At 41.5% G+C, this 16,884-nt stretch overlaps 1 protein-coding gene across 2 annotated transcripts in view; it reads right to left on the reverse strand.

Moving 5' to 3' along the window:
* vcam1b (vascular cell adhesion molecule 1b) overlaps positions 1-16,884 on the reverse strand; it is a 43,988-nt gene that overhangs the window by 16,873 nt on the left and 10,231 nt on the right. For both annotated transcript variants that reach the window (XM_041791280.1, XM_041791279.1), the window contains 6 exons: positions 14,492-14,797; positions 14,155-14,415; positions 13,541-13,810; positions 11,330-11,608; positions 7,194-7,496; positions 2,754-3,023 (listed from right to left, as the gene is read on the reverse strand). In XM_041791280.1, coding sequence (XP_041647214.1) covers positions 2,754-3,023; positions 7,194-7,496; positions 11,330-11,608; positions 13,541-13,810; positions 14,155-14,415; positions 14,492-14,797 — 1,689 coding nt within the window. The remainder of the gene's footprint in view (positions 1-2,753; positions 3,024-7,193; positions 7,497-11,329; positions 11,609-13,540; positions 13,811-14,154; positions 14,416-14,491; positions 14,798-16,884) is intronic.

Genomic DNA, 16,884 nt, shown 5'->3' on the forward strand with positions numbered 1-16,884 from the left:
TTTGAACCGTTTGGGAACAGAAAGCTTTTGGGCACATTTGGGCACCAAAATACCCCCCCTCTGAGTCCACCAGTGCTCAGGAGACAGAATGTGAAAAACGGGACAGTCCTGGTAAAACTGTGACAAACAGTCACCCTAGGCTATGGAGGCTATGAGGACAAAAGTGGGTCAGGTGAATCCATTTCTATTCAACTGTGGAAATCTCTGATGTCTGATGTTATCAGTTAAGAGACGTACAGATTCTGTGTTTTTACGAGGAAATAGAAGAAACCTATAAAAACTCAGAGCAGCTTGGCATAAAGAGTGAATGGGCTGAAGGTTCGTTTTGTTAAAGTCCACCACCAACATAATAATCATATTCATACCATGCTGATGGACGCTCTATTCAAAGTGTTTGAGCTGTTTTGTCTTTTGAAATCAATAACCAGAATTTTAAAAATGACATTTACAGGTGAGACAGGTGCATGCTGGGACTGAGCAGCTCTTCCCTCAGGTGTGAGAACACTAACAGTTTGATTTGATCACTGTAATATAATCCGTACTGATGAGCGTGTGCGGAGAGCTCAGTGAAGATGGGCTCTGAATCAGCGTCTGCTGGAGGCTGAGGAGTCTGAAGGATTACTCAGAGTTTATTTCTGTCTGCAGAAGCTCTGAGCCTCGGGAGAGGGAGTGAGAGGTCGCTGGGCTGATAACAGCCGTCAGAACAGGGGAAAAAAAGCATCAGAACAAAACGCAGAAGATAAAGTGGAGGATTGAATCTGAAAAGTTCTGTTTTAATGTTTGTTATCACAAAGTTGAAACGGAGTACCACAGGGCTCCTGTGTTTATCAGTAGCATTGGTGCTCACATCCTGAGCTACAGTTTCCTCATTTTGGAGCCGAAAAGTGTGTCAAACTTTTGTTGCTTTCTAATGCTGTAAGTATTTATTTTTGCTGCTTTTTAACCACCTTTTCAACACCATTTTCCCACTATAATAGTGGTAAAATCAGGGCCCAAATTTTGCAAAAATTGATGACAAGTGCCACTTGTCATCAATTTTTTGCACAATCTGGATGCATTTTTGCCACTTCAAAACAATGTTTCCCAACTTCTTTCCATTTCCATCACTTTTTCCCACCAATTTTCCCAATTTCATCACATTTTTGACACTTAAAACCCTTTTTTGTCCATTTTAAACCATTTCCATCATATTTTTGTCAGCCTGTTTTTGCCACTTCTAAACCAAATCTTGCCGCTTTCAGCCAATGCCTCCATTCATCCACTATTCACACCTTTTTACCACTTTTAATGTCCTTTTTTTTTTTTTTTTTAACAATTTTATCCATATTTCATTTGTTGTGCCCACTTTTGCCAGTCAACCCATTTCTGCCTATTTACTGCCTCAGTTAAACTACTTTTGCCCATTTAAACCCATTTCAGCCACTTGTAATCCCCTCTGACCACTTTTTAGGCCAATTTTTGCCAATTTTTTGCCACATTAATCTAAATTTTATCACTTCTTACCCATTTCTGCTACTTTTAAAATCCAATTTAACCACCTTTTCCACCAATTTTAGACATTTTTAACCTATTTTAATTATGTTTTAAGAAAGAATTCACATTTTAAGAAGGCTATTTACTATTACACAAATACATAAAAAAAGGATATTTGTTTGTCTGATAAGAGGAATTCAGGTTAAACCAAATCTTGCTGCTTTCGTCCCATGTCTCTGTTGACCCATTGTTGACACTATTCATACCTTTTTACCACTTTTTACGTCCATTTTCAAACAATTTTAACCACATTTCACTATTTGTTTTGCCCATTTTTGCCAGTCAACCCATTTCTGCCTATGTTCTGCCTCAGGTAATCCTCTTTTGCTAATTTAAACCCATTTCGGGTTGTCAGAGCAGCTGAAAACTGCAGAGAAATCAGCGGTAGGAAGGATTTTGAGGGAATTATCACTCCAGGTAATACAGAAGCTGAATTAAAGGGAACTGTAGAGAGCTGAGTGACATAAACACTGATGGGACAATGACAGGCCTGGGCCAAGCAGAGAGCTGTAATGCATTTTGATGAGTGGGTAAATCTACTTTTGACTAAATCTCAGATTTATTGGAACAGAATTCAACACAGAATCATGCCAGGTAGAAAGGCATGGATCAATGGCAAGAGCTCCATTTCACTACACCATAGCTGGGTGTTCATGCTCGGGACGTCCTGGCTAATCAGCAGCAGCAGTGTGGGAAGAGCCATTGATAAGAGGAGTACTATGGTGAACTATCCACAGTGGAGGATTCTTCAGTAGTCTTCAGGACTACTACAAATAAACCATGACCACTGGAATTACTGTTTTAGCTGAGGTTACAGTTGAGATCACCAGTATGATGTCTCACTAATAAGGGACAACTCACAGTAAGACTCAATTTTTCATTTGCTTTGGCTTTAAGGTGGTATATAGCTAACAGAGCACTTGTTAGATTTATTTATGAAGTCGATCCTGTTACTGTGGCTGTTTTAACTAATTTTAAGATGCTAACAACGACCCATGTCTACTGTGCAGCTCAGAGGATGAAACAGCCCGTGCTGCATAGATATGACAGTTTTAAAGAGACAGGAGACCCATAGACCCTGTAAGCGGGCTTTTGCCCTGATGGATGTGAAATATATTCCATGCCATGGACATAAGAAACAGTCTGTTGAAAAACCTGATATATAAACAAATAAACTACCAAAATAAAAGTCTGCTGTGCAAGATAAAGTGTATCAGTACCTCTGACAGTGAGTGAGCTGCCGACCAGCTGAGACCCATGCTGATTGGATGCTTCACACTGGTAGTGGGCGGAGTCTTCAAGCTGGGCCGAAGAGACATTAAAGGATAGTGATGGGAAGGCGGAGTCAGCCCTCTGGACCTCCACCCCGTCTTTTCTTAGCACCAGTGTTGGAGGCGGAGCTCCCTCAGAGCTGCAGGTAAACGTCACCTGTTGGCCCTCGACCACCTCACCAGCTGGACTCAAGGAGAGGAACGTTCTCCTCGGAGCGTCTGAGAACAAAAGGAACCGTTTTAAGAAAACCTGAAGATCACATCTACTGAGCCTGGCTTAAGGGGAACAAACAAACATGTATTTAAAAGTGTTTCTGTTAATCATAAATTCATCTCTGATGGTTTTAAACGGGATCCTTCTTTGTGCTTCTTTGGTGTAAACTGGCTTCTGATCTGCTTTTTTGATTTAAACTTGTCTCTGTTGGCTTAAAGCAGCACTTCCCAAAGTGTTACTATAGATGGAGTAACTCTGGAGGTCATTAAGAAAAACTAAAAATCATAGGCACAAAAAAATAAAATGGAAAAAAAGAGAGACATTTTTAAATTATCACAGCATACTTGATTATGTGTTAATATTACACATCTCAGAAGTAACTAAATAGAAGTTTTAACTCACATCACTGGTGTCACGGTTAAACTGGAGTTGGATTAACTGGTGACGCTCCATTAAACATTGCACCATGCAACTGGTTCATTGATTTTAAGAATTTATCTTGACGTCTACGTGTCTTCTGAGACATTAAAGCGACTTAGGAAGAGTTTTCTGGGCCACAGAGTGAGTTTACAGAGATAAATATAAGAAATGAAAATGTAAGCATCTTCTCAGACCCCTGATCGAAATACTGAGCAGTGGCTCATTGAGTTTACTCTGTGACCCCACAAACACAGTCAGAGTAATGTCCAAATATCTTAAAGCATTTATTTACTTTTCTATTTATTTAATGTCTTCATGTTTTACTAATTTGTCTCCATGTTTTTACTGGAAATGTCCCTTTTACTTCTCTTCTCATTTTTAGTCTCTACTTCCTTTATTGTTTTTATCGCTTCCCTGTTTTTTTTGTTTGTTAGTTTGTCTGCTTTGGTTCTCATGGCCTTTTTTGTCAGTTTTTCGATAATTTTAAAAGTCAGACTTTGTGTATCAGTCTGTCAGAACAGTTGGTCTGTTGGTTTGAAAATGATTTATTCAACTGAACTCAGCGTGTGCAGGCTTTAGCCGGGTGTACACTGTGCGATTTCAAGCTGACCATACGACAGTCGTGGCAGAATGTCATCTCATACTGTACGACTGAATTGTTTATGACACACGACCACCGTGCACAAGCTGTGTGGTCACACTGTGCGACTGAAGTCGGGATGGACTGTGACAGAAACCAGCGAAGTTTCCTCAGGGTCTGAGGGTGAAGAGTTTCCAGTCATATTCTCTCTCTCTCCCACCTCTACCTCTCCCGCTATCTCTCTCTGTCTCCTGCTCGTTTATTTCCCTTATCATAGCGGGGTGCATCAGAAAGTCATATGACCAAAATATCAAACATGCTAGAAATCCTCCCGACCAATCAGGAGCAGGTCGTCAGGTCATAGTCGGGCCGTGGTCGGCCATTGTACCCCCCTGTAAACAGCACAACAAATGACGCCAGATCCAACTCAAAGTCGGCCTGACTTCAGAGTGAGTCGTGCAACTCAAAATTCATGGCTAAATCGCAGGAAAATCACACAGTGTACACCCGGCTTTAGGGAACTACTTCAAAATGTATTGAAGTTAAAAACGGAGTACCTCGGGGCTGAGTGTTGGGACCACTGTTATTTATACATTATATCAACAGAATTGGTCAAAATGAGCCAAACGCTAATGTTCATCTATATGCAGATGACAATGTGATTTACTGTTCTGCTTCTACACAGCATCAGGCTCTCTGTCGCTTACAGGAAATCTTTGATATTGTACAGAAAACTCTGTGGGAGTTTAAATTGATTCTGAATCCTGAAAAAAACAAACTGATGATGTTTTCAAACTCAAAGAGAAAGTCATTTAACCTTCCTCATGTCACCACGTCTCAGGGTGATGTGACTGAGTCTGTTTCTTCATATAAATATCTTGGATTCTTGATCAATGATTCTTTGACTTTTAGCTTCATTTTGACCAACTTGTAAAAAGTAAAAGCTGACACTGAGCTTTTACTTCAGAAATAAATCTTGTCTTTCCTTTTCTGCAAAGAAAAAACTTGTTGCAGCCCATTTTCTGCCTCTGGTTGATTACGGTGATGTTCTGTATACATGCATTTTTTCAGTGCCTTAAATCAGGGGTGCCAAACTCAATAACAGCGATAACAGGAGCCAGATTCTGGATTCAGGACTAACCTGAGGGCCTGACAGGGTCACCTTTTTAACCATAAACTGTCAACCTTGTTTCACTGGTAATAAAATATGAAAAAAAAAACTTAGCACTGATGATTTTGAAATTTAAGAAGTTAAATAGATAAGTTTAAAGGCTCACAATCTGAGAAAAATAAATTTAATAGTTCATAAAGGGCAAAACATGAATTGAAATTGAAAAATAATGTTTTTTAAAAGGCAGATATATTAGAAAGAAAGTAAAAATCATGAAACTAAAAGTCAAAACATGATTAAAAATTTTAAATTGTGAGTCTGAGAGATCAAACCATGGGATTATGACGTCAAAGTTTGGAGTTAAAAATATTAGATAAAATACAAAAAGGTTAAAAAGGTCAAAATATCACTTAAAAATTAAAATTATGAATCTTAAAGCTCAAAATATATGAGAAGTCAAAATTATGAGTTGAAATGCTCAAAGTATGAAATAAAAAGTCAAAATCCTAAGTTTGAGTCCTAATTGTGAGATGCAAAATTGAAAATGTGAAAATAAAACTCAAATTAATTTCTTTTCCCACATTCCTGACTTCTTATCTAAATATTTTTACTCCTTATTTTTTACAGATTTTGTGACTTAACAAGGATATCTTAAATCATCAAGAATACGTTCACATTTTTATACTTGAGGAAATCTGCAGACCTCAGACTGATGGGACAATTAGAACAGAAACATGAGATCATCTTGCCGGCCGGATTTGGCCCCCGGGCCTTGAGTTTGACATCTGTGCCTTAAATCTTTAGATACTGTGTACCACGGGGCGCTGAGGTTTATAGTGAACCTAAGTCCTTAACTCATCATTGTTCTCTGTATGATCGAGTTAGTTGGCCTTCTTTGACCACTCGCAGGCTAAATCATTGGCATATCCTTATTTATAAGGCTTTACTTAATCTGCTTCCATCCTACTTGTACCCAAGGTCCATCTTGACATGGGTAAAAAGGGTTTCAGGTGTGCTACTCCTTCAGCCTGGAATCTTCTGCAGGAAAATATCCATCTTGGGGAGCTGGTCTTTTCAAATGGTTTAAAAGTAGACTGAAGGCGTTGGAGGAAGATGCATCAGGTTATTTTGACTGATGACTTTCTGATCTGTGACTCTGGATTGGTTGATCTGGTTTTTGTGGTGTTTTTATGTTTAATGTTCATTGTTAAACAGCCAGTCTTGGCCAGGACACTCTTGTAAATGAAATTCTTAACCTCAATGAGGCTTTCCTGGTAGAATACATCTAAGTAAAAAAATAAATAAATAAAATTGTTCAACATCCTATGTCATTTTACAGCTTCCACCTTTGCTTTTCTGTTCTGTCTCCTCTTATTGTTCTATTTATCATTCTTATCTTATTCTTCTCATCTTACATCTGTCTGTCTCCTGGTCTCTGTCCATATTACTGGATTCTCCTGTTGCCTGCATACTCATAATGTATTTTTGGGGGTTATTTTTGTCGGTTTGGTATGTTTCTTTGGGTCATTTTGCAAAAAAAAGGTGCTGTTGTTGTCATTAGTTTGGTTATTTTTGGTCCAGGTTTTTATGCATTGCCTTTTCTATGCTTTGCATGTATGTAAAGCTCTTTTTAAACCTCCCTTTTGTGAAAATTCTGCACTAATAAATCAGTTTAATTCCAAACTTGTTCCTGCCAGCTTCAAACATGTCTCTGATTCGTAGTGATGCATTCCTGTTGTTAATAACTTGTCTGATAGTTTTTAGTGTTTCCTCGTTTTTAAAGGTGTTTTTGTAGCTCTGGTTTATGGAGGGATTTTTGATGAGATATTTTATAACTCCTAAAACGACCTCAGAATGACTAAAATAGCCCCTGCTGATGGTTATGAATGGGTCTCAGTAGGTTCAAGGGAAAATGGTTGGGTTTTATCCTTTTCTGTTGTCTGTTATTTTAAATGTGTCATTTCTGCCTCCTCATCTTACACCCTAGCACTTCCTGTTGCTACGTCACAATAAAAGTCCCCTAGTTATTTTAATAGAAACTCCTTAATGATCTTGGACACTCACAGTGGACCTGCAGGTGGATACTGGCGTTCCTGGACATCCACTCCTCCCCGCCCTCTGTCAGTAGCTCCGCCCTGCAGGTCAGAACCTGCTCTTCCTCTGTGACCTGGCGTTGAAGAACAGACGAGACGTTCTGCAAGGAACCGGAGAACGTGAACAACTCTGACCTCAGAGTCTCGTTCTCAAACAACCACTGGATCCTCATCTGATTGGCTGAGAAGACGTCCATGACATCACAGATAAGGACCGCCTCCTGACCCAGCAGGATGGGACCAGGATCCTTTAGGACCAGATCAGACGGAAACGCTGCAGAAAAAAAAAGAGACAGACATTCAACCGTACAATAATAGATCTCTGATGGAGTTTTCTTGCACCTATTTGACCCCTGAGAGAGACATGGAGGAGGAAGAGCATGATATTCTTGGCTAGATTTGACTAGTTGAGTCTGCAGCCATTTATCTTACTCTGAAACACTTACAATATGCCTGTGCCAACCAGCGGACCAGTGTTTGTGTTTCAGAGCAGAGTTACAATCAGAGGAGGTACATGTTGGCTACATGGTAGACCTCTGCAAAAGGTTTAGGACTAAGCAGACTTAGGATATAACTGTGACACAAAAGTATGAATCAGGCTTCAGTCTGCATGGTACTGCAGGCCTGCTTAAAGATTTGGCTTGGTCCCTGATAAACCCAGAGAACAGTCCCCTGATAATCCCAGAGAATGGACCCTCCCCAGTTCTGATGTTTTAATAGTATCAGTGTTTGTGGATCAGTAGCATTGGTGCTAGGAGCTGAAACGTGTGTCAAACTATTATTGGTTTCTGATGTTTAAGGTATTAATTTGTGCCACCTTTTAGCCACTTTTCCCTACTCAGTTCTGTCACAAATATTTTCCAATTTCATCCATTTTGTATTTTCTGTGCCCATTTTTGCCTCTTTTCCTCCATTTTGCCACTTTACTCAATTAATGTTGATTTTGTATGTTTAACTTTACATCAATTTTGCCACATTTAACCAGTTTCATCACTTTTTCCCACCAATTTTAGACACTTTAAAGACATTTATGTCACTATTAAACCCTTTTCACCTCCTTTTCACTGTTAACCTCCTGTTATGTCCATTTTTGAACATTTTAACCACATTTTACTATTTGTTATGCCCATTGTTGCCAGTTTAACCAATTTCTGCCTATTTCTGCCCTTTCTTCTGCCTAAGTTTACCCTTTTTACCCATTTAAACCAATTTTCCCCACTTTTTAATCCCATTTCACAAAAATTTTCACCCATTTTTGTGACTTTTATCCCCCTTCTACAACTTTATATGGTAGTTTTTGCCACTTTATCCCTTTCTTGCCTTTTCTCCCCGATTTTTTTTTTTGTGTGGCTTTCTTCTAATTTTTGCCTCTTTTAATCAAATTTAACCACTTTTTCCTCCAGTTTTTGCCATTTTTTAATCCATTCTTGCAGATTTTAACCCATTTCTATTCTGTTTTAAAGAAAAGGGATTTACATTAAGATGGCTAAAAACTGCCACACCAATTAATAAAATAATAAAGTTGATAAATGAATAGTGTGTCAATCTATTCTGATGTTTGAATTATTTATTCATCCTACTTTTAAATCCTATGTCAATGCCACACCATTTGCAACTTTTCATCAAATTTGTGCACTTTTTACCATTTTTTCCCCTTTATTTCACTTCATTTTTTCAAATTTTAACCCCTTTTCTATTCATTTTTCTTGTCCACTGTAAACCCATTTTGCCACATTTGTGCTATTTTTAAAATCCTATTTCAACACCATTTCTACACCACTTTTTGAACCCTTTCTACCACTTAGCATGTTTTAGTTACTCTGACCCATATTGTGCTATTTTCTACCTATTGTTGCTACTATTCCCACTCATATTTGTCACCTTTAAGATCCTATTTCACTAGCCTTTCTGCCGTTTTTCCCAAATTTGACCCATTCTCTTCACTTTGAAGCCATTTTGCCACTTTTTAAACCCGTTCCACCACTTTGTCTGCATATTTTGCCACTTTTAACCCATTATACTTCTGTTTAAAGACAATGGGCCTACATTTTGAAGACAGGTATCTATTATGGCATACATACATTATGACAAATATCCATCAATTTTCTAAACCACTTATCCGGTTTGGGGTCGTGTCGGGCTGTCAGTGGCTGAGAGGTGGGGTACAACCTGGACTGGTTGCCAGTCAATCGCTGGACAGACATATAGAGATAGACAACCAGGCGCGCTCACATTCACACCTATGGGCAATTTAGAGTCCCCAGTTAACCTATCAGGCATGTTTTTGATGGTGGGAAGAAGCCAGAGTACCTGAAGAGAACCCACACATGCACGGACAGAACATGCAAACTCTGCACAAAGAGGCCCTGACCGGTCAGAGGCAACGACGTTAATCTGTGTGCCGCCGTGGAGCCCTAAAACAAATATTTATTGCTTTAATCAGAGTGGATGTTCATCCATCCATCCATTTTCTATACCGCTTATCCCGCTGGGGGGGGGGGGCAAGCCTATCCCAGCCGTCATTGGGCGAGAGGCGGGGTACACCCTGGACTGGTCGCCAGTCATTCACAGGGCTGATAACCAGGCACCCTCACATTCAGGCAATTTAGAGTTACCAATTAACCTGACGAGCATGTTTTTGGTGGTGGGAGGAAGCCTAAGTACCTGGAGAGAACCCACGCATGCACCGGGAGAACATGCAAACTCCGCACAGAAAGGCCCAGACTGGGAAGCAAACCAGGGTCCTTCTTGCTGTGAGGCAACAGCGTTAACCCCTACACCGCCGTGCAGCCCCCAGAGTGGGTATTATTCTGGTAAAAATTAAAACATGTTTATCACAGCTTAACTTTTTAATGGGCCGTGACTTTGCTGACCACCATGGCCCCCAGTTTGGCGGGGCCCCAGAACTCTCTCGCCCTTATGGGCAGCCGTGTCTCTGTCCCTCCTCTCACTTCATCCTGAGGATTTTCGTGTGTTTAGATTTTTCATTGGACCTGATATTATCTAGATTTTGGACTTGGTGAAAGAATTAAGTGTTTGTGTTTGTTTAGTTGTTGCTTTAGTTAAATAAATATTTTCCTCAGCTCTGGTATTGAGTCATTTTCCTTTGTTTAAATATCCTGAACTTTGACTGAAAATATTTACTGAGGGGATAAACCCGCCGACAAGTAGAGACGTTTTATCAGAGATTTTTTTTTTAATACCACAGTGAGTGATTGTGAGACTCTCTTTCTCTACAGGGTAGGATCTCACTCTTCTGAGGAGTACGGGGGGGGGGGGGGGGTTGCATGTGTGGGAGCGGGGGCATGCTTTAGGGGTTTTTAGTTTCTTCTCCCCTGTTGTGTCACTTCCTGTGTGTTGGAGTTTAGATTAAAAACAGATCTGAGTGAGTGTTTTCATTCTTTAGACTTGCTGACCTTTGACCCCCGCTCTGTCCAAACACAGCAGCTCTGAGTTCAGATTCTCTGTTTCACGGCAAAAACTCAGCGCTGAGCGACACGGTTTGTCTCATTTTAGGTCAAAAATATCTCCTCACACTCAACATGAGCCACATTTCCCTGACTAATCCCAGAAGACATCTAAATCTGAAGACAGGAAACGCAGAAAACGGCCTGAATGGCAAAAAAAATACCTGCAAATGAAAAAATACCTGCATTTTACTTGTTGAGTGTTTCAGATTGTGGATTTATTTACTAACTCTTCTTTCAAGATCTCTGAAATCTGCATCTTCTCTGGATGGTCTTTTCTGACTGATGATAATCAACTCTTTTTTCCCCTTTTTTCTTGGTAAAGTAGATGCTGATATGTAAGGCTGCCCATAAGGGGGGATAAAGGGATGAACATAAAGTGGCAAAAAGTAGGGAAAAATGATGCAAAATGGGTGAAAAGTTGCAATTGTGGCAAAAATTGATAAAAATGGCCACAGAAATTTGCATAAATAGGTTAAAAGTGGCAAAATGAGGTGGCAATAATGGACACAAAGTGTCAGCTTCTACTAAAGTAGTCGTTCTTTGTCTTGCTTTCATCTCTTCACAGCTGTTTGTCCTCTCTGAGCCACCGTACTGCAGTGATAATACTAATAGCTGGTGTCGGGTGTGTCAGACTCACCGTAAATCTGGACGTCTGTATCTGCCGTCCTGGTCACAGAGTCACACTCGGCCTCACACGTGTATTCTCCCTGATCCTGGAGGTCCAGGTCCTGCAGGTGGAGCAGGGACAGTCCGTCCTCCTGCTGCGTCCTCTGGAGGACCGCCCCTGCCCCGTCTATCCTCCTCCAGGTGAGGGCAGGGGGGTGGGGACATTCAGAGGCTCTGCAGGTCAGGTTCAGACTTGAACCCCTCTCTGCTGCAGAAAACAGAGGACTCACTTCAACCTGCAGACGGTGAGCTGCATGAAGACAGAAGAATAATCTGGATTATATCAGAGTCAGATACACTAGTCAGGGTTTTTCTATACTGCAATCAGAAAACACATTCATACTATTTCTCATATGTCTCATAATGTCTCCAAAAGTTTCATAATGTGCCCCATTAAAATAGTGAATACTGGTATAGCTCAATGTTTTTAAAATAAATAAAGTAAATTGGACTGGATTGTTTTTGATCCTACCGTGTGCCAGATAATTTCTTCAGGAGAATCCTTTAATGTTTCGGTACGTCTTATGATGTCTCCTATTGTCTTAAAGGGGACATATTCTACCCCTTAAAGACAAGTTTATATCTGTCTCAGAGGTCCACAAAACATGCCTGTGAAGTTTGTTGCAGTAAAAACACTCAAGTGTTGGATTTTTGCATGTCTAAAAACCTCTCTGTTTCAGCCCTGCTCAGAACAAGCTGTTTCTGTGCCTGTGGCTTTAAATGTTACTGAGCTGTCTGACTCCACCCCTGACCACACCCCTCTCAAGAAATGGATGTGGCTTCATAGAACTTTCTTCCAAGCAGGGAGTGCCAACCGAACCTGGGGGCGGGGCTAACTCCCCATAAATGATGAACAGAGAACACAGAAAAATGTTTGTACGAAAGTATATCAAGATAAAATGTAGCCAAAATCTAGTTTAAAATAATGAGTTTTAAGCACTTTAAGGTCCCTGTAAAGTGAAATCTAAATCTTAACACTCTAGATATGTTGGAATCTGCTGTAAACATGTGAATACACTGAGATATACATGTGACTGAATTCTGGATTGAGACTGGTTTCATGTGGGCGGGGCAAATATGTGGGCTCATGATGTCATGAGCCCACAGTAGGGAATGACCCCGCCCCTCTAACACTACAATCTAAAATCACAGAGCAGTTCATCTGAGTCCAGTCTGTTGTTAGCTGATGTCACTGCCTTTATTAAAAGTTAACAGTCAGTTAAATGCTGTTTTTCTGTTCATTGTGAGGTAAATTTACCAAATCGATCAGCCACAGTGGTCTATGGATCAGTTAAAGCAGCAGAACAGAGATTTGAGCCAGAAAACAGACTTTGTCTCTTCTCTGGCACAGAGCCAGGCAGCTGTGCTCTGATCATGAGGTCAACGTAAGGTCAAGGGGCGGAGCTAATAGTATGAGTGCTTTACTCCAGTCAGATTGTAGCATTCTTTTTAATCTGAGAGGATCGTTTTTCTCCTGAGTGGGCGTGGCTTCAGCTCATTCAACGGACACGTCCACACCATCATGGAGCAGATTTTATTGCCTCAGTTTTCATGATTTTGAAGCTTAAATTCATAAACTTAGAGATGTTTAATATGACTGAAATTTGATTTAGGGGTTCATACCACAGTGACCTGTCATACAACAAACCAAAAAACAGATTTATTTTTCCTTCACAGGGTCTTTAAAAAGCATCAGTAATTACAAAAACATGCAGAGCATATTTGCAGAGAGGATTCAAAGGTCCAAGGACAGGAAGTAGACCGCTGCCAGAAGACCTGAGGGGTCTACTGGAGATTCAGGGGGGTCAGGTTAGAGATGTATTAATGTGCTTGATCATGCAGGGCTTCTCAAACAAAAACAAGGGTTTAAAATGTATTCTGAATTTTAATAAAGGCCAGTGGAGAGAAAACAAGATGGTAATACAAGCAGATCATGCAGGAGATTTTGGATCAAACAGTCAAGGGAGGACTTTTGAAGGCAGGTGAAAAAGGGAGTTTTAACAGAATTAGCATCTTTAACTCTGCCTGAGAGATGAGAGATCACTGTTGGAGGTAATACCTGATCAGTGTCTCAGTTTATCTGGTAAGGCCTAGATCAGACCTTCATGTCAAGAATAATTAGAAAGGTCAAGTTACAGACTACCAAAATAAAAGTCCTCTGTTAAATAAAGTGCAGCAGTACCTCTGACGGTTAGCGAGGTGCTGACCAGCTGAGATCCGTACTGATTGGACGCTTCACACTGGTAGAGGGCGGAGTCTTCCTGCTGAGTGGAGGATACGTTGAAGGACAGCGAGGAAGAGGCGGAGTCAGTCCTTAGGAGATCCACGCCTTCTCTTCTCAGAACCAGCGTAGGAGGCGGAGCTCCCTCTGAGCGGCAGGTAAAGGTCACCTGTTGACCCTCCACCACCTCCTCACCTGGACTCACTGAGAGGGAGGTGTTGATGGGCGGGGCTGTTGGAGGAGAAAACAGGTGAGTCAGACCTGGGCACAGTTAATGTAAGAGGGGGTGGGGTCTGGTTTGCAGGCAGCTGATTAGTTCTATGTCAGAGGGTGAGAACATGAACATAACTCATGGTCAGAGCCCAGTGCAGAGGCTATGGAGCATGCTCAGAATGCTCCGTCAAGTTTGAGTTTGACTGAGGAAAAACTACAGGCTACAGGCTACAGGCTTATAATAATAATAATAAGAAAAACATGACATCACACTGATAAGAAGAAATAGACGGTTTTCCTCAGCTATAGCTGGCACAATTATTCCACTTTTTCTAGCCTCATGTAAACGTCCTGACTCTCACCGTGAACTTTGACCTCCACTGTGGCAGTCTGGTTCCCCTCTGAGTTCTGGGCCTCACAGTCATACCATCCAGACTCAGACAAACTCACAGGGTCCAGGACCAGCTGACTGTCTTGACCTTTAACCTCTGAGCCCCCCTCATGTGTCCTAAGAGTCCAGGTGAGTGAGGGGGTGGGGTTTCCCTCAGCAGAGCAGTCCAGAGTGACCCGAGAGCCAGACATCACCTGCACAGGTCCTGTGGTCACCGTGACAACAGGAGCATCTACACAGGAGAGGTGGAGTCAGATATTGTAACACAGATTAAACCCCGCCTCCCAATCAGGATCAGGCATACTCACAGAGCAGGCTGAGGTTGGTGGTGGTCTCTCTGGTCTGGTCAGCGAGGGGCAGGTCCTTAAGGTCCAGGGTGGCCCTGCAGGTGATGGTCTCACCTGCATCCTGGCCCTGGGGGACAAAGCTATACTCAGACAGCACCACGTTGGATCCTGGATCTCCCACGATGCTTTGCAGGATGGCATCTCCTCTGAGCAAGGTGAGGGTCAGGAGCTCAGGGGGGTAGACATTAGACACCTGGCAGGTAAGGCTAGACTCCGCCCCTAGCCTCAGGCGGTCCTGGCCTCTGATCACAGGGACTGATGGGAAAGCTGGAAGGATAGGAGCCAATCAGAGAGCAGTTAGCTGATGATGAGGGCGGGGTTAGTCTCAGAATCTGAGAACAGCCTGCCCCTTCAGCAGTGACCTCCTGTGGCTTACCCTCCTTTTGGAAATTTAAGATTCTGCAGTTAATCACAGGAAGAAACTAACCTCTTCAAGAAGTTTCATTTCTCAGACGTACCTCTACATTTCCCCTGCTTGTTAAAGTTTTTATGATACTAGAATTAAAAATTTTAGTTTGATTTAAGAAAAAAAAAAACAGTGGTGATACCTGTTTGATACCAACAAATAAACAAGTTTAAGACACCAAATACTGGGTCATGTATTTTGTTTGAATCAATAAAAGTAGTGGGTAGGCTCCTGAATTTTGTCAAAGTTGCACAAATACTTTAGACAAGAGGGTGGAGATGGAGAGAAGAAAGGGTTTCTCAACATGTTAGCTGTCCTACTAACTTCCTGTCATAAAATAAAACAGGTAGGTCAGAAGTAATATACGTTTGCTGCTGTTTGAATTCAGGATGGACCATTTTTCTTAAACACCACAAGTCCCCTGATATGACTGAGCCCCATGAAACGTACCTATTTCCTCCCCTCTGGGCGGCCTTGTGCTACCGTATTTATAGCCTGAGCTAACCTGCAATTCCTAAATGGGCTTTAAATAAACACAATGCAACAAAGAAGAACCAAACAAGCTTAACAACAGAGGAGAAAACAGAGAATTTGAATGATAGCATATAGTAAGACAAAATAAGCAAGGAGGGGCGAGATCAAACAAGACTACAAGACCAAGTCCGCTTCAGTCAAGTCTAAAATGACCCCAGTCTGGATCCAGTTTAAACTCTGCTGCTGAAACATTCCACATACTAATCCTGAACAGAAAAAGTTGCTCCTCCTTGTCATGATTTATGAAAAAACACATTACAGCCTGCATGAGCTGCTCCACGGGTTACAAAGCTCTGACTGGAACCACGAGGTCAGTGAGCAACCTGGGGGGCTCTCTATAATTCCAATGGTTAATCATTATTCCAGCTTTAATTGCTGTAGCTGCTCCTTCTGACCAGGAGGTTCCACTTTATCTTTAAGGGGAAAAATGAAAAGGTGCATAAATACATTTGCAGCATTAAGGGTTAAATGATCTCTAATGGGAATAAATGTGTGAAGATTTGCTTTTGCAGCCCCGTTCAGGCTTTTTGGATGCTTCTCAAATTGAGGGTTGGAATCTAATCAAACACTGAGATAGTGTATTTCATGAGCCTGCTTAATGTTTAGATTTAATTCAAAGTGTCAGATTATAATAACCCATTATGACTCGTAATACTCTATATTGCCAAAAGTATTCACTCACCCATCCAAATAATGTAAATCAGGTGTTCCAATCACTTCCATGTCCACAGGTGTATAAAATCAAGCACCTAGGCATGCAGACTGTTTCTACAAGCATTTGTGAAAGAATGGGTCGCTCTCAGGAGCTCAGTGAATTCCAGCGTGGTACTGTGATAGGATGCCACCTGTGCAACAAGTCCAGTGGTGAAATTTCCTCACTCTTAAATATTCCACAGTCAACTGTCAGTGGTATTATAACAAGGTGGAAGCGACTGAGAAAGACAGCAACCCAGCCACCAAGTGGTAGGCCATGTAAAATGACGAAGCAGGGTCAACAGATACTCAGGCGCAGAGGTCACAAACTTTCTGCAGAGCCAATCGCTGCAGACCTCCAAACTTCATGTGGCCTTCAGATTAGCTCAAGAACAGTGGTAGAGAGCTTCATGGAATGGGTTTCCATGGCCGAGCAGCTGCATCCAAGCCATACACCACCAAGTTCAATGCAAAGCATCGGATGCAGTGGTGTAAAGCACGCCGCCACTGGACTCTAGAGCTGTGGAGACACGTTCTCTGGAGTGAAAAATCGCATGTCTCCATCTGGAAATCTGATGGATGAGTCTGGGTGTGACGGTTTCCAGGAGAATGGTACTTGTCTGACTGCATTGTGCCAAGTGTAAAGTTTGGTGGAGGGGGGATTTTGATGTGGGCTTGTTTTTCAGGAGCTGGGCTTGGCCCCTTAGTTCCAGTCAAAGGA

Source organism: Cheilinus undulatus, linkage group 7 (genome assembly GCF_018320785.1).
Source record: "Cheilinus undulatus linkage group 7, ASM1832078v1, whole genome shotgun sequence".
In the NCBI taxonomy this organism is placed as follows: Eukaryota; Metazoa; Chordata; class Actinopteri; order Labriformes; family Labridae; genus Cheilinus; species Cheilinus undulatus.